Source organism: Haplochromis burtoni, unplaced genomic scaffold (assembly GCF_018398535.1).
Source record: "Haplochromis burtoni strain Fernald_Lab_line unplaced genomic scaffold, NCSU_Asbu1 Contig_559, whole genome shotgun sequence".
NCBI lineage: Eukaryota > Metazoa > Chordata > Actinopteri > Cichliformes > Cichlidae > Haplochromis > Haplochromis burtoni.
Genome location: NW_024582920.1, coordinates 216054 through 236903, shown reverse-complemented (window position 1 = coordinate 236903; position 20850 = coordinate 216054). Strand labels below are relative to the sequence as shown.

Sequence of the window (20850 nt, the reverse complement as noted above, 5' to 3'; positions counted from 1 at the left end):
TCTACTAAAAATCAGGTAAAACTTTATTTATACAGCACATTTCATTCCACCACAGAGACTCTGACATAACACGATGCAGATAATATAAAACTTAACAGACGTAAGTGAATCAGTGGAGTCATTAATAACTGAAGTAAAAACACATAAATCCAGCAAAGAAATTCAAGTTTAAGAAGCTGCTTATTAAAACCAGTGAAAAATTAAGTTAAACAGAAACAATTCTATTTAATTCATTGCTGCATACTTTCATAATTCCCACCAATAGAACTAAGTCAGAAACAAATAAAGGGTCCCAAAATAGAGCCCTTTAGTCATGAATAAAGAATATTAATATTTGGTTCTTTAATTACAATAAACGAGAAGTCACAAATGCTTTTGTCTGAGGTGTTATTGTGATATACATGAACTTAAAAATCAAAGAAGTGCAAGGAAATAATAAAATACATTTTATTTATTTAATCTTATTCATTTAGGCCCAGAGAGTGGTTGCTAAGGGAAAACATGCATTCCCTAAGTGGTTGGCGAGTGGTTGCAGGGTGAAATCTGTACCAAAGAACTCACTGTGATTGGTTAATAGCAGGTTGCTGCGGTCGCCTGTAGTTTGCATGGAAGACGTCAACTTGCCTACAAATTTCAGCAGAACCAGAGACCACTCACCGCCAAAGTAAAAGCTGCACCTTTTGAAACATGCTGATTGTGATGGTACGACTTTTACTTTGAGGGTGATCATTGGCTGATTCTGGTTTGTGAGTTTCAGCAGGGTCGGCGTCTTCCATGCAAACTACAGGCAATCTCAGCAAGCTGCTATCAATTTTAGGTGATTTTTGATTGTTTTTAGAACTTTGTGCTTAACGATTTACATTATTTCTTCTTTCCTTTACCAGCAGTCCACATAATGATCACAATCAGTCATCTTTGCATTATTGCTGTTTAAATCCACTTTGCACACAGAGCATACATTTGAGCTCTGGCTACAGATTCCAGGAGAAGAAACTCATCAGACTGAAATGAAATGTAATACGTGACAGATTTTCAGAAGAATATTTCTGATGTGGCGTTTCTAGCAGCAGAAGGCCGTCTGTCGCTCTGCGGTGCAGTGATGTGTTAACGCTGCCTGAACCTGCAGACTGAGACCGGACTCTCTCCCGATGCTGTCGGAGGCCTCTGTCGCTCCGTGATGAGGGATGCTACTGTGTTGATGGAAGGATTTTTAGCCAAATGTTGCCTCTGCAGCAGCTGCGCTGCTGCTATATTATTTCAGGACAGCCGGAGCAAATGCTCTACAGCCTAATCGCATCATCTGAATGCTGATTTCGGTCACAGGATGGCCCTGTTTTCTTTTCTTTCTTTCTTTTTTTTATCCAATTTTATTTGTTTTATTTCATGAAAGTCTAAATCCCATCCACAGAGGATGCCAACTGTTGCTCCCGGCTGCCAAAAGTGAAATGCTGCCTCACTTTCCTTTGCTCATGCATGCAAACTGAGTGTAAACCTCAAACTTGTTGAAGCTGTCGGGAGTTCCTCTCCGGTGGCTGCTTTCTCCTGTTGCTGCTGGATCTGCAGAGACAAGCGGCCCCAGTTCCTCCTCACTGATGTCCGTTATTATTTGTAATCTTTTGATCCGCAGAGATGATAATAATCCTGCCACATGCCTCTCTCTGATTACCAGTGCATAATGCTGAGCCTTTATTCTGGAGCCTTTCAGCTCTTGGCATTTTATGCAACAGGCCGAAGCAGAGAGAGAAAACCGCACACCCACTGCAGATTGAAGGATATCATTATTTAAAAGGTGGTATTTTTACTCTGCAGCTGCAGGAAGCTGCTCTTCTTTCACTGCTTCCAGCAACAAAATCCTTCCAGTGTTTAGTCTTTTCTGACCCACTCAGCTTTTCACTGGCTAAAATATTTTAAAGACCCGACTGATCACTTCTCTTGGCCTCAGCTTAGACCGCTAAAAGTCACTACATTTAAACAGCTGGGGATTAGGATTCAATCTTAATATCTGCAGCAGAAATTTAAAGTTTGATCTCTGAAAAGCACTAGTCATCTGCATGTTGTTATCAAGCCGCAAGAAACAGTTTTCAAGTATTTTGGGTTTATCTTAAGAGAAGGATTAATCCACATTGGGTGCTCTGGTTTTTGTGGCAGTTACTGTATTTGTGATATCAAACATGGATGTCTTTTTTTTTCTCACTAAACAGTAAATCCAGTGAGGTGCTGCCTAAAGGAGTGCCCAGTAGGGGGCGACTCCTCACCTAACCTCTGACCTCAGCAAACACTGACTGCTGCTGGTTTTTTGGGCCTGTTAGAGTCAAAGAGGCAATGAAGCAGAGGAGGGTTTAGAGACTGAATTTGCATTTCTTTGTGTCCCTTTAGATCTAATTCTAGACATTTTAAGTGTTTCTATGTTCATTTCGTGTCTTTTCAGGATTGTTTTCTGTATATTTTTGGTCATTTTTCTTAATTTTATTCAATCTGCTTGCAGTTGTTCTTTTAATACGGTGGTCATTTGGTTGTTTTATGTAAGTTTTAAAACATTTCTTTTCACCTTGGTGAATTTGCAGTCATTTCACATCAGGTCTTGGTTTCTTTGTGCCTCTCCAGGATTGATTTTGTGTCTTTGGTGAAGACTGAGGTTTTGTACCTCAGGTGGTAAATTCTGGACCAATGCTTATGGTGAAAAACAATTCAGCTGATTGCTGAGGGTAACATTTGTTCAATTTATTTTGTTTTGTGCCAGAAAAACTAAGAAACCTTTATTGTAAAAAGTGACAAACTGGTTTTTAATTCTTTAAGACATGGATCACACTGGCTTTGCACATTTATCCAGCACAAAATTACTGCAGCTGATTGAATAAATATGAGACTGATCAATCATTGGATACTGGGCGGCGTTGAGCTGGTGCACTGAGGTCTCTCTAAAGGCCAGGTCACTGACGATATGAAGAGCTGGTTTGGGAGCCTACAGCTGACATGTGTCATATGTTCAAACATTACTGCAGTTATTGTTTGACAGGTTTAGAAACCAACTGGTGAACAAAGTGGAGAATTTACAGCTGTCAGTTTGTTGAGGAGCAAAAAAACTGCATACTCACTGACTAAAGAATTGTCAATTACAAGTCCTCAGAAAAATGCATTACCCCCAAAACTGTGTTTTTATTCAGCATGACCCCAAAATCAGTGACTGAGCCGTGAACTCATCAAGGAAGTGGTTCCCTGGCCTAGCCCCTGGGTTTAATAGAAAAAAAAGCAGATTAAGCTCCACCCCCTTTAAGACACGTTTCTTCTGATTGGCAGTCTACTACAGCCAGGGTGTGACAAGCAGGTGGGTGTACCTGAGATGACCATATAAGGAGATCACCCCTCTGTGACATCACAGATCCAAGAGTAAAAAAAAAACAGTATTTCTGAGCAGTCTGAGCTTTTGGCTCACAGGGATTTCTATTCATACACCAACCTGATCTGTGTTTACAGTGAACATCCACCTTTAGTACAGGAAACATATGACAAGAAAATAAAGAAAGCTGCTTTGTGAGCGTCTCAGTGACAGCAGTCAGATATTTACGGCTCTAGCCGACATTTTAATCTTCTAATTTAATCTAATGTTGAATTTGTCTAGAATATGTAAAAAGCTTTATTCCTAACCCCACAGCCCCAAGTGACATCATCAGTGTCCTTGTGTTTACTTGTACTTCATTAGAAAAAATAAAGCATTTTTGAAGCAGGTAGTGTTTAAGCTTTGGTTTCCTGTTGGTAAATGTGATTTATCTGCTGTCATTAGTGTGATCTGAAGACTGATTAAGTCTTTTTTTGCTGTAGTCGAATTTTGAGCTGAGGCTCCTTCACCCACTGGGACAAAATTCAAAACAGCTTCTGCATAAAAACCCAACAGAGTATTTGAAGGGGGTGACTCTGTGTCAACGGGTGCCTTTTTTTTCACTCTCTGGGCTCCTCATTCTGGCTGAGAGAGAGGGAAATCAATAGATCTCAGTTGGCTCATTGATCGTTTGGTCTTTGGAGACTACTGTGGTTGGCTGTTTTGGTCTTTAACAACAATCAACCTCTGTCTACGCCGCACTCATCTCTCCTGCCTGTGTGGACGAGCAGACTGTGTCATCACAGCAACACTAATGAAGTTCTGACAGTTTAAAAGCACACAAACACCCAAAGATACCATCTTATAATGCCAGGAACAAGATGATGATAAACGCTGTGATGACTTACAGTACGACTGGTTACCCACAGACTCTTCTTCCTATTTTTCATCCCTGAGGGCAAAACTGGTTTTACTGTTAGTATCTTTAAATGTTTTTTAGACAGAAATAGGAAAAAGGCTTGGTTCCTTGGATACAAAAAATCCATAATAACCTTTCAGCATGTAGTAATTTATCTAATCAGAGCTCTTTACTGAGCAGGTCAGAGAGAAGAAGTCCAGATAGAAGCATGTGGTTTCAACATGAACGAGAACAACAACCTGAAAATGTTAATCTGTTGCGTAAGAGGCAAAACCTGCAGTTCCTCTAGCATCCACTAGAGACCACTAGAGAAAATGTTAAAACTTCACAGCAGAGATAAATAGCGTGATGTAACTTACCTGTTTGAGTTGTATTAAGGCTTAAAGTTTGCGTTATTAGTGGTGTGGCCTCTTTGACTAACACGTGGACAGAGTCTCTGAGCTGGACCTCTAAATTGTGTTTGTGCTGTTGGAGCAGTTTTAATGACATTATTTGACCAATAATATGGCTGCTGTGAGGTTACTGTGCTAACAGACTGTCCAAGACGTCCATGAGTGAAATGCTGGGATTTTATTTGGATGTTACTGAGCACCGTGTAATTAATGACTAAATTATCTTGGATTAGCTTATAACTCAACCCTCTTTCCCTATTTAAAAGGTTATGAAGGGTAAAACTATCCACAAAGGCCAAAATTCATGTTTATTTGTATGGCAAAGACATTTTAACAAGCGAGACTGTAGCCAGCTCCTAGTGGGCATCACAGGAAATGCAGTGTTCTGTTTTGAGGTTTTGGTTTTGTTCAGTCACAACCAAAAAAAACTTTCCTATGAAGTGAAATGTGTAAATCGTGTCATACTTTTACGTTTTACATGTTAGCAGAGCAACAACGGCATGAAGGTTTATTAAGCTTGCCTCAGCCACTCAAAGCCATAACTAGTGAAACTAACTGGAAACACTAACTCCATCTCTGAATACGCAGTTATCTCAGCTGAATCCTCACATCTGTCTCACCATCTGTGGGATGTTTTCAATTACTGCATTTCTAAATCCAGACTGGCGATGCTCCACTACTTCTGAGAGAGACAGATATTTGAGATAGATATAAGTCCGGTATTAGTTCCTGTGTGAAAGCAAACCTGACATCCAGAAAAAGAGAGGATGTTTCTGAGAGTGTTGCGCTCTCTCGATCCGCTAAGAGGCTTATCTCATGCAGCATGTAACAGCGAGAGAACAACAAGGAGCCAGCGGCGAAATAAAACCTGATCTGGATTGAATCATCAAGCCACCGGAGTGATCGAGCATCACTCAACCTGCAGAGAGAGAGAGAGAGAGAGAGATGAAACCATAGAAACATGCCACGTAGCCACAGGCTGCACCACATGACCAAAAGTATGTAGACACCTGAGTCGCTGCTGGATAGAGTTCAGGTTAGGACATCAAACTGTTTCCCAAAGTGAAAGGTTTTCAGCAGGAGGGTTGAACTCAGACACGACATTCCTGCTGGACGTCCTTGCGCCGCTCTTTGGCTCCATTACACATGTGTCTAATCTTATAGCTTAAGTTCTGCAAATAAACCCCTAAAGTCTGACGACCACATGCTAAAACTGTCCACAGTCATGGCTAAGAAGGATCAAGCTTCTGCAGTCTGTCCACACAAATGTGTCACTTTTGCTGCACCTCGCGTCTACGTTTCTCCACCATCTCCAGAGATGGGCTCTGGAAATGCTGCTGAATCTTGGCACACACATCTCCACAGAATCCAGCCAAGGAGGTTCACCTGTCCAGAAGCTGTTGACCTGTTAAGAACTGCTGACCCATTAAGACCTGACATAGATACAATCCCAAAGCATGTGCAAGTACAACAAAGAGTCTCTTATGCAGTTTTAAAAACACATAACCAATAAAGAAACTCTAACCATTTAAAACAAGTCTGAACTTTTAGATTTTCAAGAGCAGGGAGCTTTGATCTTTCATCAGCTGTGGGTAGCTTCCTCTGTAGATGTGATGAGGTGAGGAGCTCATAGTAGAACCCAGAGCTTCTCCACCTCAAGACGAGACAGCTGAGGTGCTTCACCAGGATTGGTCCAACGAAGAGGAGACCTCTTCGTTTGACACAGGACACCCTGGAAAGACTCTCAGCTGACCTGTGACCTCTCTGAGGAGCTGGAGGGGGAAGTGTGGGTGTCTGGGTCTGATTGGACCTCTTCCCTGTGGTCACATCTGGCTCCATTAACATTAAAACTACACAGTGGCCATAGTTTATATACAGTCTTTGCTTTCTCTTTATAACGTTATCACTCGCTATGACGTCAGTGCATGCTGCTGACGCCAAACCAGCTGAAAGCAGACTTGTTGTTGACAGAGTTATATGCAGAAGTGTCTAACCTGATGGCCACACAGGTGTCCACACAGTTTTGGCCACGTCGCTGAGCGCGTGTGTTATGATTTTAGTGAGCTGAGCCTTTATCGTAGAAAGTTCCAGGGTTGTTTGGGCTTTTGCAGTGAAGATGAGAAGAGTGAGGAGAGTGGGAGGTGAAGGGTGAGAAGGAGGGCAGGCTGGGGTGAGGTGGGCGATAAAAGAGGCAGAGGGGGAGGAGGGAGGACAGATGAAGCGCTTACAGAACGAAAGCGGTCGCGTTTAAACTCAACAGTTTCTCAGCACACAGCGAGCAGCGCCTCCTCCTCTTCTTCCCCCTCCTTCATCCTCCGTGCATCCATCCTCCTCCTCCTCCTCCGTTCCTCCTCTCCATGCCGGCGGAGGTCTCCGCGGGGCTGCCATGGCGAAGATCCGGGTGTCGTACGAGTACTCCGAGGCCGAGGACAAGAGCATCCGGCTGGGCTTGTTCCTGATCGCCTGCGGGATCCTCAGCCTCTTCATCCTGGGCTTCTGCTGGCTCAGCCCGACCCTGCAGAGCCTCCAGAGCAAGCCGGCCAACTGCACGGTGAGCCCGGCTGCCAGCTCCGAGCTGCCACCGCTGCTGCCGGAGCCGCCGCCGTACAAGGAGGTGTAGTAGATGTAGTAGTAGTAGTCAGGTTAGTGGTAGTATTAGTTAAAATTCACACTGAACCCGACTTTTCTTGTCGTTTGTTGTCGGGGTTCACGCTGTGCTGGTTTTCAGAGGTGTGTTTATGTGGAAGTAGTTTTAGTGAGGACTGCTGCTACCACACTTACTGTAGTACTGCTACTGCACTCAGTACACGCTGCAGTTAAATACTTTTGATATCACACAATACATTTCTAGGGCAGGCTTTGACTGTCTATAGTACTTCACCTTAAAATATTATTTTAGCACACAGCCTATTAATAGTTCTTCTATAAAAAGAAAAAAAAACTTGCAGCCTACTGCAGGATACTGAGAGCTGTTAAGGATTTCAGCATTTCGCAGGAACTGCTGACACAACCAGGACTTTAACTGATTAATTACACACATTAAAAGTACATCAATCACAAGTACTGAAAAATAGTAAACATATGTCTGCTGTAGTGTTGCTATAAGGCTACTAACACTCAGCGGCAGCAGGGTGGCTTTACCTGGAGCCTAAATTAGTGATGTGACTGTAAGTGTGTTATTATCAGCTGTGGTATTAGTGGTTGATAAAGAGAGGAGTGCTTCAGTGTTAGTAAATTAATATGTGAAGTCAGGACCAAAATAAATGTAGTTTTTAACATAATACTGACATTATTTTCTTCATATGTGCACTCGCCTGCTTTCAGCTCAGTGTGGGAGTCTTTCTTGCACTTATTTACAGTCTCCTTAGTTTCTCCTCACACACGGAGTGGAGTAGACACATTAAGCCAACTCACCACTGTACGTATGTCACCATGAGTTCAATAAAAGTGAGAAACACCTCCAGGCTGCCAACTCTCTGTTAGGTCTCCCGTTGCTGATGGTGGAGTAAACATTTCCATCGATACTCAATATCCAGATTTTGGAGTCAGGATCGTGACATGTCGGCATGATTGGAGATTTTATAAAGTATTAATGTTGATTCAGACAAAAAAAAGTATTTAAGGGAAAATAATGTTGATTCCTGTGGATCTGGGTCCAGTATTTGCATTTTTTCTGTTTTTAATCATGTGAACTTAATGAATTCACAGCTTTTTGAAATTCTATACATTAACTGGACAAAGCTGCAGCTTTACTTATAGGTGAAAGGATCCACTTGCCTCTTTTGTTATGCTGCAGTTTTTAGGAAAGTCCAAATTGTTTACTAGAAAGTCACTGACATATTTACTCTAGTATATTAGAAACTGTCCTATTTCTGTCCTGTCTGTACTTTTAACCATATGTTGCACTGACACACTGACGAGAAGCACCATGTCGAAGAATTCCTGGTGTTGAGATCAATATTGAAGGATTTCTGTGAGTTTGACTCAGATTATCTGTGCTAATCTCCTTCAGCCACTCGAGAAGTGTCCAGTAATAACTGAGGGCAAACTCTAATGCAGATCAGTTATCAGACTTTGATGGACAGTGAGGGGGATCCCGCTGTTCTGACCGAGGTGATCTGACACAAACTGTCAGTCGTCTGTCAGTGAACGCGGCCCTCGCTGTTGTTTCTAAATTAAAGTCATTCTGACAGCTGAATCTAACATCTGTAGTCCAGATTCTATGTTAGTCTGAGGTTTTGCTAACTTTAACCTCACAGGTAACATGCTGTAGTTCTAGTTTAAGCCTCAAACTTGGAAAATGCTAACTGGATACCCAGCAGTCAGAGATTTTTTATCCCCAGAGGATTATTTTTAACTTTCGGTATTTTTGCTTCCTGGAAAGCATCCTCATAACTCTCTAAAACTACTTGGTATTAGTTGGTATTTAGCTATAAATTACAAGAAGATCACAGAGAAAGTCCTACACATGGGATATTGAGAAAGAATGACATTGTTATATTTGTGTTTTTTACAAAGAAAATACGTATTAATGCATTAGAAAAGCCAAATATTGCACTTAAACTGATCTTTCTTTCTTTTTTCAAAGGTAACCTTCACAGCTGAAGTTTTACTCGTGCTTTATGCTTGGAAAGTTCCTAATTTGTAGTAGAAGGAGTTCTAGAAAAAACCCTAATATACCACTTGTAAAATCTGCAGTTTTCTCATGCAGTTCATGCAGTGTAGACACAGAAAGAAAAGCATAACTCAACCTTAGTTGAACTTCAATTTCAGTGACTGTCTCTGCAGAATTAGAACATTTTAAGGTGCAACCTACATTTCTAGTAATGTTATGTTGACCTTGTCATTGTGTTGTTTTGATGTCGATGTTTCTAGTAGTGGATCCAACCAGTTACAAACAAAGTTCTGTAAGATTCTTTAATCCTTCCATTGTGGGAATCCATGTTTTTGGATGGACCTTGTAGTGATAATGGTTATTTTTCCTGCCAGATTGATGGACCACAGCCAAAATTAAAGCCTTGTTAAGCTTTTAGTCAGAGAAAGAAGGCTGACCTTAACATTTCCCTAAGCTCATCGTCTTTTTCTTGCTGTTAACTATTCAGTTCAGTTCAATTCAATTCAATTTTATTTATATAATGCCAAATCACAAGCTTAAACGCTAGATTGACAAAAGCTTATATTAACAATCATTTAAAAATCTACTTTTATTTCTAGAGAGGAACTTCGTTCCATATGACGTTTCTTGAGATTGTTTATCTTCACCAAACCCATTTCTCAGGGAGTAAGACTTTCAGATGCAGAGGAACTTTTAGAATGGAACTACAGGTTAATCAAACAGATATTCAGTGATTTAAAATTCCGATGTTCTCAAATATTGTCCGGTATTGTTTTTTTCTTTATGACACACAAAACATAAACAGGCTTCTCTGATATTTGTTATGTGTACATATTTATTTAATTTCCAACACGTGTTATTAGCAGGGAAGTTCCTAAGTGCCCTCTGGTGGACAAAGACAGCGATACGTATAATGTTTTTGAAGGGTGTTTTATTTTCCCTTTTTAAATTTCGGCTGTTAGCCAATAATATCGTCCTGCTTATAAATTGGCCGGGCTCAAGGTGGAACTTGGAGTGCTTTATGCTGTTTTACAGTATTTTGAGCTTCACAGAATATCTTTTGATAGAAGGGCAAGTTCAAATTCTTTTAAGCCTTTATCTAGAGGAAGACACCCAGTAGGAATTTGAAACGACGAGCTTGAATGAGTCAACATTTTGACAAGTTCGTCATCATTTTGTTGCTTTTCTGATGCTTCAACTGACTAATTTACCTGCAGCTGCATCTTGGTAACTTCTAAAGCTATTTTGCATTGTCTTGTTGCTGAATAGGAGGCCACCACTGTGCAATCAGAGGGATGATTGCTGTGAGAAGAAGGCAGTATAATTACTTTGTGAGATATTTTTACTGAAAGGGAGACAAACTTCCGTCTATTACCTTCAGTCTTAACAAACTCCACTGCCATCAGAAACATATTGAGAAAACACAAGCAACCAATCAGTTTTTCTAGTTTCAGCTTTTTGTTCATGTAGCGAATCCATCTATTATTTTCAGGGGAATCTTTTTTGGTCACAGACGGTGTCTCTGAATCTCCTTCCAGACATCTCAGTTGTTTCATTTTTAAACTTTTTCTTCGATTCATATGCAGCAGGTCGGTCTGGTGTTCTGCTCACTGGCAGCTGTTTCCCCAGTTGGTAAAGCCAATCAGCATTCTCCTGCTTCGGAGCCAGAGAACCAGTGACAGAAAAATGGCAACAAGCCTGAATGAGATCAAGACAGCTGTGCAGGTTTTGTACGTTGAATTTCCCAAATAACAACTCGTAAATCTCAGTGTTTCTTCAGATATCCTGGTCACGGATTCTCCGTCTTTAAAATGGATAAATTAGATTGAATGAATCAATATTTCCATTTAGAGCTCCTGCTGCTCTCAGAATACAAAATTACCCTTTAAAAAACTTCTCGTTGGGTTCAAACATTCCTCTTCTTGCTGTACATGGCAGAAGAAAAAAACATGACCATTAGTTTTGACAGAAACTAAAACATATTGTTTGAAATCACAGCTCAAGCAGCCTGAGGCCTTTAATGATTGAGTTAGTCATTTATTTAGATTTTTGTTGTCAGGACAAAGCGTCCACCTTTAGCTGTTTCGGTTCGCTCGTGCTGCATCACTTTCCGCTCTGGATCGTTAAAAGTGTTTGCACAGCGTTTTGAAGCCATTGGGACTTCTCATGGTATAAATTACAGGCAGCCACAGCCTGCACTCCCAGCTGTTTACTGTGGATGATGAATTCATACCGGCCTGATTTATTTGGCTTTTAGCTTATTGCATCATTTTGGAATAATGTTCATGCATTATGGAGACTGGAAGTCCAAAGTCATGTGGCAGAGAGCACGTCTGCTCCGTCATTCACTGATCCATTGCTTAATAACACATCAATCACGATGGTTCGACATTATTGCAGCTTTGTGACCTCTTGAGTGATGAAGCGGTCTGACTTTTATCAGATCTGCAAAGACTGACTGATTATTTCTCATGGACATTGATATTTATTTTCATGCCCGAGGTCGTTGTTTGAGTCCAGTAATGAGCCGGTAGACAAGTTTCCGCCATCGCTCATCATTAACATCCAGACATATAAAAGCTTTAGACTGTACTCTGTGTCCACACATTTTTAAAAGCTGCACGAACAAAAGTTCCCACAGATATAAGTGTTTACTAAAAACTGATGCTGACTGAGCCTCAAGAGAGCTGCTGCTCCCACTGCAAGGATGTGGACTCCGTCAGAGGCTGTGCAGAAAGCACAGTCTCCTCTCGAGCGTGGAGATGTAGCTGGACACGTTCAGCAGGACAGGACAGGACTTGGATTTGGGACAAGTTGAGCAATGTGGCACAAGTCCATCTCAGATGCTGGGCCAGTGAACCAGCTGGGAAAAACTGAAACATCACAAGCTCAACCGAAGGATCTCTGGAAAATGGAAGGAAGCAGACTCAGCTTTATAATCAGAGTCACCTACAATATCCTCCCTACAGCCCAAAACGTCCATTAGTGAAGTGGAGACGACCGTATGGCTGTAGCTCAGGTGGTAGAGCAGGTCATCTACTGATTGGAAGGTTGGTGGTTCGATTCCCGGCTTCCCCTAGTCTGCATGCCAAATATCCTTGGGCAAGATACTAACCCGAAATTGCTCTCCGATGCATTCATCGGAGTGTGAATGTCAGTTGTGCTTGTGCGAATGGGTGTGAATGGGTGAATGCGCAAGTTGTGTAAAGCGCTTTGAGTGCTCAGAAGAGTGGAAAAGCGCTATATAAGAACCAGTCCATTTACCATATGTATGCTCTCTGCCAAACTCCAGCAACTCTCAGGCAAAAAAAGCCTGTCCCAAGGCCACAACACCTAGAAATGTACAACTTCCACAACCAGGTCCTGCAACAAATGGTGATTATCTCATAAGGTCATCGGCAAGAGTAAGCATAACCCTGGAAGATGCAGGTCAACCCTGATCACACTGGTCTTTCTGATAGGAACAATAACTAATCTCAGGCCAGACCTCATGTTGCGATCAGCTTTGCAGAAGATATTAGACATTCTGGAACTAATGGTACTTTGGGAATCTGGAGTTGAAGAGCCATATGAATGGGAAAGCTTGTCATAATAGCAGCTCAGGCAGAATCTTGCTGTTGAGTGTAGAGGGCTTATTGTCAAGACCAAAACTCCTGAAGAGGATGGGAGTGCGAGGGCACTGAGTGAAGTAGTGACTGGTTGTGGATCAAGAAAAAGGACGCCAGGTGTCATGTTGAGTCCTCTGGAGGTATTGTGGAAATAAAATCAATGAAATACTGAGGATGGAAGATGCCCATCTGATGACCCTAATGAAGCAGTTACTGCTCACCCACTAAGGACCCCAGGCAGGAAGCAGTGCTGATTACTCAAAGGATTGAACCATCAAGTCCTATAAGCTCCACTGAGTCAGAGTTCCTGTATTTGTTTTTAAATCCTTAAATGGTATTTACCCCGAGCTCTCAGGTCATCTAACCAACTGCTGCTACATATACAGAAATCTAAGTGGAAACTCAGAGGGGACAGGATTCTCTATCGCTGCCCAAAGGTTATAGAATAAATTGTCTTTGCATGTTAAACAGTCACCTCAACAGTCCATTTTTAAAACTCATCCTAAACACATCTTTCCTCCCAGGCCTTCAAATCAGCATGATACATTCAAATCTTGTTATTTTTACCTTAATCCAACCTTCGGTTAAAAACCCAAAACAAAACATTCAAATTTACCTCACAGAAAATTGGACAATTAGCAAATATGTATATTTCAAATAAAATTACCAGTAAAAAATGTTATTTTTCAACGAATCAGCTATCAGAATCGACGCAGTCCACTAACATATCCATCACTAATCGTGTGCTCCCCCTCTTGCAGGTGGTGTCGGTGTTGCGTCCGGAAGAGATGTTCGAGTGCGTGTTCACATGTGGAGCAGACTGTAAGGGAACGTCGCTCTACCCCTGCCTGCAGATCTTTGTCAACAACTCCGAGTCCAACTCTGTGGCTCTGCTGCACTTTGACGAGCAGCAGCTGGTCCTCAACCCAAAGGTAATGACACCTCGTTTTACCGTGTGACGTGAAGGCGTGAGCGGCATGTTTTTTATAATGTTTTTCTTTATCAGTTAGGCTCTGATGATGCTGAGCTGCTGTCCTGATAGTCCGAACTACTTTGTATCCGCTGTTTGGTCATTAAAACAGAGACGCTCATTGTGTTTCAGCGCTAAAGAGGATTTTATTGAACCTGTTTATTTCCTTCATTTACTTTTTAAATTAGCTCTCACATCAGATAAGCTGTATTCTCCAGTTTGAAGCATTTAATGTCAGCTAATTGATTCATTGATTAATCCTTTCAGCCCATATGACAGCTCATTCTGTGGATGAAATAGTTTATTAAAAAATCAGCTGTTCCAGCTCTTATATCAGACAAATCAACAGCCAGCCTTTTTGAACGTTTTATGAACATTATCTTTGTGCAAATTAATCAGGTTAGTTTTGTTAACACCTGATCATCCATAAGGTGTGATCAGATTGCCCACACGACCTTTAAAGTCATCTTCACCTTTGGAAGCATTGCTGCTACTTTCAGATCACTTCCTGTTCACTTACTGTGTGCACTTGGTTGAGGGCTATTGCTAATGTTTAGAACTGGGTCTTCTTCTACAGCCCAGAGACCAAACAGCAGGTTTCAGTCAAAAAGTTGTACAGTTTGCAGTCAGGACAGTTGTTCTTCGGTTTGTTTGTGTTTTTCAGGATTCGTTGGTTTGTCCAGATCTCCAGGCTTAAAGTCTCATATTTGACTGATGCCAGTGCTAGCTTTGTATTAAAGGCTGGCTTTTAAAGGCCAGTTTTACAGCCTTTAAATGAAACTAATAAGCTTTGCACTGTGAATCAGTGTTGCTGTTACACATCTGAATTGGGGCAGACCTGAAAACCAAGGCTGTTGGATTCAAAATGTCTGAATGATTATGGACGATAATCATCGTGTCATGAAATAACACGTAAGCTCATACGAGTGCTTAAAATTTGATTTACCAGTCTCTCTTTTCACAGATCATTTACTTTAGTACAATACACCTCACCTCACCGACAGTGTGAGAGATTTCACTACAAGCTTAATTACTGACCCTTCATTTAGCATCACAATGAGTGAAGAGTGAAAAGCTTTAATTCCTGCTGCCAAATGTGGAGATTTACAGCAGCTCAAACTACAAAATATTAACAGTGAGGCTGCCAATTACTCAGAAATTAAGTACTCTGAGTACTCTACAGTGGTATTTGTACTGCACGAACACCCCTAAATTTTAATATCTTGAGGCAAATGCAATAATCCGGGAAAGCTGATTGTGTTCACTGAGAACGCCGCCTCCGGATGAACACAAACAACTGTCTGAGTTTTAATGGCAGCAACAACATATCAGGCAATCACCATATTAGGGATATCTGCTCTTGGTGACATCATACAGACCCAAGACTGGAAATTTGATGTGAAACTTAACATTTAGCTAATGGGTATAACTGTAGCCACATTATTTAAATCTTTGGCCATGTTTCATATGAACGTCACCACTGAAACAGCAGATTTAGGGCAGATTTAAAGTAAGTAGTTTGAGTACCCTGATAAAAGGTGGTCTATGCCTCAGTGGGTCAGAGGTTAAATGGCTGAAATGAGAAAAAATGGAAGTGTTGCAGTGATCTTGCCATATTTTGCTGTTTTAGTTCCATCTGAGTGTCAGGAGATTTTCAGTCTGATTGTTTTTGTATTGCAGCATCTAAAGTCAGAGGTGAACCTAAACAGATCCACTCACTGTGTGAATGAAGGACTCAGAGCGCCATTAACAACCAGCTGATGGTAAACACTGCACAGCTGCGTGACTCCGGGTCTGAGGGCTGGCTGTTTACAGTTTGAACCCCTCCGGGTTTCCACTTTAGCTGTGTGGGTCATGAAAGAAAGCACATCCATGTAGTCAGGTTCAATATCTGGTGAAACCAAAACAGCTGAATCTTTCATAGCAATGACACACTTGCATAATCTGGATGGGTCCACATAAATTTGGATAAATAGTGCAGAAAACCCCCCACGAGGGGCCAAAAGGACAATATGCAACAAAATAATCAAACAGCAACAGAGATAAACACAGAAGTCTGTGCTGCTGCTGCTTCTTCTTCTTTGGTGCATGCCTGGGTCGTCGCTACAGCAACAGAGTAAATATAGAGGGGAAAGACGGGGCGTCATCGATGCTGCTCAGTCGCCATGGCAACCCATGATGTGGAGATGGAGAAACAGAGAGAGAGCGAGAGAGAGAAGTCACGCTTCATTCAGAAATCCTTTAATGTCGAGAGAGAGAGGCTGAAAATTGGAAAAGGACGGATGTCGCACCGCTCGTCGGCTGGGTGACCTTTACATGTAACTGAAAAAGGGGTGGGCGAGGGTTGGAGGGGAGGGTTCCTCGCCTCAAATATAAAACCTTTATTGCTCCGTCTCCTTCAAGACCAAAACATCGTTAACATGTTGGCAAAAAGACAAAAATGAGCTTGTTGGCGGGTCCTCAGCCTGCCTCACAGCGTCATCAGCTCCTCACAGATTCCTCAATGTAAACATCCAGATTCATAACGGGAATAATAAGCGCGTGTGCATCACACACACACACACACACAGGTATACAGCGATCATAAACAGACAGGTGCACCGAATGAAATATGATTTCATTTGGTGCTCACGTCCTCCTCCACGGGTTTGTTTTCAGACTCTCTTACAGCAGCTTTGTATGATTCATAGTTAAAAATAAGCCATATCTTATCCTGGGCCTCAAGCAGCCCCTTCGTCTCAAATAAGCTATAAGACAGCACAGAAGGTAGGCAGGGCTTCTGTGCCCAAGATGACCATCTTAGGGTTATATCTTTGTGTGACATCAGAAAGATCCAAGAGGGAAAAAAAAACCATGAAACTGAGTGTTCAGAGACGTGCTACACAGAGTGCTGTTTGAATATAATACCAGTGCTGGGTTCTGGTTGTACGGTCGCTATGTTTCACATGGCTTAACATGGGGCCGGTGATTGGAACAGTGGGGCGGTGGTTTGATCCCGGGCTCCTCCAGTGAACAAGTTTAAGTGTGTGAGTCTGAGTGCAGTAGTTAGAAAGCACTTAAAGAATACAGTGTTTTGTGATTAAAAACCTCTTTGAGTGCTGAGTTTGTGTGGAAAATTTGCAGTTAGACGGTTATGGTTGAAATTTGAATTTTACTCTATGTTCAGCAACAAGGAGAAACCAACAACAGCTCCGTATTTCTGTTCTTGGACTTTAAAACAGCAGCTTTGCTTGATCCACAGTTCAAAATAATCGGTCTTTAACATACACTGGTGCAGGCCCTCAGTCTGAAGTGAGCTGTAAATTTCCTCAGACTGGCTGTCCCTCATAAACAGGACGCGTATGGAACTCCTATGACTAGATTATTAGAACTTCAAGGAGGTGTTATCAAGCTGTCTTTATGAACATTTTAACATGGTTAAAACCCTGAATGGAAGTTTGATAACATTTGAAGAAATTTTTTTAAGAACTGTAAAAATGTATAAAACGTAGAAATTACAAAATTACAAACATTCAAAAAATTGGAATTTTCACATTTCTAATTTTGTAAAAACACAAGAAAAACAAAAAAACAATCAACCAACACAAAAACACGTATTTAGTTTTTCAGTTCTGTGTCTGTGATTCATGCAGTCGATGGATAGATCCAGCTGACATCAGCTGATAACTTAGCACTCCAGCTTCTTGTTCAAATATGGTCACTTCTGGCTCTTTCTGGTGCTCAAAATGCTAAAGTTTAGGCTTCAAATGGCCAAATGTCCACAGCAGATGGGTGATCAGGGTGCTGGTGTGTCTTTTATATAGAGCATATGGTTTGGGGCAGTGCAGTAATAGATGGTTTGAACCACAGCTGTCTTAAGCAGCTTTCATCTGGTCTCAGATGACAAAGATTGTGAAACTTTGTCGTGATATTTTTCCTCTCTGAAGCTGTTTGGACTTCAGCTCATTGTAAAGGCAGATGAAACGATAAAAGGCTGTGTGCTGCTAGCTCTGCAGGGGTATAAAAAAAGACAGCACTGGGATTTTAGCCAATCATGATTTTAATAAATGACATATCGGCAGAATGTGTCTTCAGGGCCACAGCAGATCTCAGACGAGCAGGCGAGACGCATCGATATGTCTGTTTGGTAACCTCTCAGAAGGTTATTGTAGACGACACGCACACACCGGCTGCAGATACACAAAGTGACGCACACCTGCTGAACCACTTCATGTTTATTGGGGTCAGGAGTTCATTTCATTTTTGTTGGAGGAGAAATGAACTGTGAAGACACGAGCAGAGAAATGAGCTGCAAGAGATTTTATACTCAGCGTGTGTATTTAAGTGTACTCGCCCAGCTATTCTCATGAGGACTCGTGTCATTTTCAGACCTCGTAAGGACCGTGGGGTAAAAGAAAGGTCATTTTGGCCATTTGTGATTTTGGGTTGCTTCTGGTTATGACGTGGTTTGAGAATTGTCACAAAAGCAGAAGTGAAATATGTGTGTTGGGCATGTCTAGCTCTCAGCTTGTGTTTAACCACGAACTGATAAGCTGGTGTTTCTGATCAGATAACGACTCAGACCTGCAGCTTTAATTAAAACCTGACAATCTCTTACGTGTGTGCCTACATTACTGTGTGTGTGTTCGTGCATCACTGCGTAAATCCAAGCGCCGTGTTCACTTGATTCAGCAGGTGTGAAAACAAATATGTGGCTGGATATGCTCTCCGTTTCCTAATTTAAATCTCTGAAGGTGACATGAAAAGTGCAGCAGGAAGGTTGTTGGAGAGCTCGGAGAAGACTGTTGCATTTTAGTCCCATTACATTAAGAATACTGATAAGTACTGATACAGATCAATGGAGCCAGTATTGATAAAATCCTGATGACAGCTATCTGTAATCCTCAGATGTGCAGATATTGATTTGACTTCTGTTTACTGCATTATTCTTAAAGCACCTCAGTTTTCCTGCCTTTGCTTTACATGAACAAATTCAGTTGGCCTGTGCTGCTGTTGATCTTAATGTCATGTCAGTCATTTGGTCCACAGGTGGCTCCATTAAGTAATCCCCCCCCCCATAGACACAACACCAATTAACTCAGAGTGTCTGTCTTCTTCTTCTTCTATCTCTCAGTCAGCTGTTTTACAGCCACAACATCCATTTTAGACACAACTGCAATTAAGGTTCCCAGTCTGTCATTGAAAGGTCATGAAGAAAATGAGCTGAACCAGAGGTGCTTTTAAAGATGGAATTTGTTTAGATGGGTTCCCTGTTGGTTCTGTCTGGATTATATCCAATGCCATGTCAAGTTTTTCGCCTAACTTTCTTTAATTTCTTACAGAAATTTGTGCTGCCAGTCAGATCTATAGCACAATAACATGAAAACCATCCAACGACCAATCAGCTTTCTGCAATCTAACTCTATATAATGTCATCTGCAGGGCAGAGTGTGTGGATATTGACTCTTCCTGTTTTTTCTGGTGATGGTGATGGTGATACACTTTGGGGTCCACAAGCACTCAGTGGGTTAGCAGGATGTAAAAGTTTCCAATGTTCTACTGACTCAGTAACTGCAGATCTCCAAACCTCTTCTGTCATTATCATCATTACAGAAACTGTGCGCTAGGAGCTTCATGGCGTGGGTTTCCATGGTTGAGCAGCTCCTGTAGGTGTAATGTGAGAGTAGCCCAGTACTTTTCTTCATGTAGTTTATGTCAAAGTCTTTCCAGAACAAGATGTCATAAATAGGCAGCCATCTTGAAATTCCTCCCAGTGCTAATTTTTATTTGAGTAGTCACCAGGAAATAAAACTAAATCTATAGAACCACCAGGGAAGTCTCATCTTAAAATACAAACACTTAAAAGGTTTGATCCAAATTAAATGTTTGAAAAACATTTTTCCCCTGGGAGTTTTACTTCGACCTGCATTTCCTAAATTTTTATTTCAGGAGTGCTATGTCTGTCTCTTATAACATCTCTGCTTATGTCCCATTTTCACTTCTTGGGCTTGCTGTAAGTTGTGAACACCAGTGGGATACCATACAAACAGGACAGAAATAACAAGAGGCTAAACAGAATGAACTCAAAGCAGGACATGAGGATGAGTATAAATAAACTCAAAAGCAAAAAGAACATTAGAATGAAAATTCAACAAAAGTCAACAAAGCAAAATCTCTGGGTCCAAAAATCCAGGACCAGGAGAACATTAACAAGCATATAAAGAAAAGTTGAAGGTGGGGAAGAAATGAGAAACCTCCAAACCTCAAACTGCTGACGCTTTGCTATTACATGCTGATATAAACACAGTTATGGGAGGAGCTACTGAAAGAAATCAAGCAATTATTAGCAGATTCTCACAGAAATGACCCCAGACGTCTGCCTGTAATGTTCAGACCTGTTTAAATGTGAGACGGATCTGGATTAAAGCCGCAGCAGGGACAAAGAGACATTCTTCAAGGTTGTTCAGTTACAGAGCCACTCCTGAATTTAGGGGAGTGTTTAATGCATAACATAAAAAAATGTTTCTGCCTGGTCTTTGTAAGTTTATCCAGCTGAAAGTTATGAAGTCATAATGGTGATGGATTGATGTGTTTGATTAATTTCTCTGTCCTGCTCTGTTTTATTCTTTGTGTGCACTTCATCAGTCCAAACTCACAGTGTCCCTCTGGTTTTCTGTCAAACACACACACTGTTCAGTTCAAATTTAATGGAGTTTGCCAATCCAAGCTAGGCTGGTTACATTAGTGAGTGTGTGTGTGTGTCCAGCCCATAAAGTATTTCATGAGTGCAGAAATCCGACTCTAAAGTCTTAGCAACAAACTAAAGCAGCTTTGGTTTTGCTGCAGCTCGGTAATATCTCAGCACAGCGCTCTGCAGATGTTGGTGTTATGGCAGGATTACTTCTCGGTACTGACTGGTCCTGCTGCAAATGTTTCCACTGATGTCCACATCTGTAACCAAACGTGTCGGGTCAGTTAGATGTTGCATCGTATGACGTATGATTTAGTGAAGAATGATCATAAATGTTTGAAAGATTTTTTTTTTTTTTTT

At 41.4% G+C, this 20850-nt stretch overlaps 1 protein-coding gene and 1 long non-coding RNA gene across 3 annotated transcripts in view; one reads left to right on the top strand and one right to left on the bottom strand.

Moving 5' to 3' along the window:
• Positions 1 to 4917: 4917 nt before the first annotated feature.
• Positions 4918 to 6494, bottom strand: LOC121812370. Its single transcript, XR_006053021.1, has 2 exons — positions 5638 to 6494; positions 4918 to 5546 (listed from the first exon to the last, which is right to left on the bottom strand). It is a non-coding gene; the product is annotated as an uncharacterized LOC121812370 (long non-coding RNA).
• Positions 6495 to 6815: 321 nt separating this feature from the next.
• LOC102299047 (calcium-activated potassium channel subunit beta-4) overlaps positions 6816 to 20850 on the top strand; it is a 37729-nt gene continuing 23694 nt past the window's right edge. The window contains exons 1-2 of one of the 2 annotated variants that reach the window (XM_042214394.1): positions 6816 to 7241; positions 13612 to 13782. In XM_042214394.1, coding sequence (XP_042070328.1) covers positions 7014 to 7241; positions 13612 to 13782 — 399 coding nt within the window. In that variant the 5' untranslated portion in view covers positions 6816 to 7013. The remainder of the gene's footprint in view (positions 7242 to 13611; positions 13783 to 20850) is intronic. The other variant, XM_005947889.3, reaches the window with a different exon arrangement.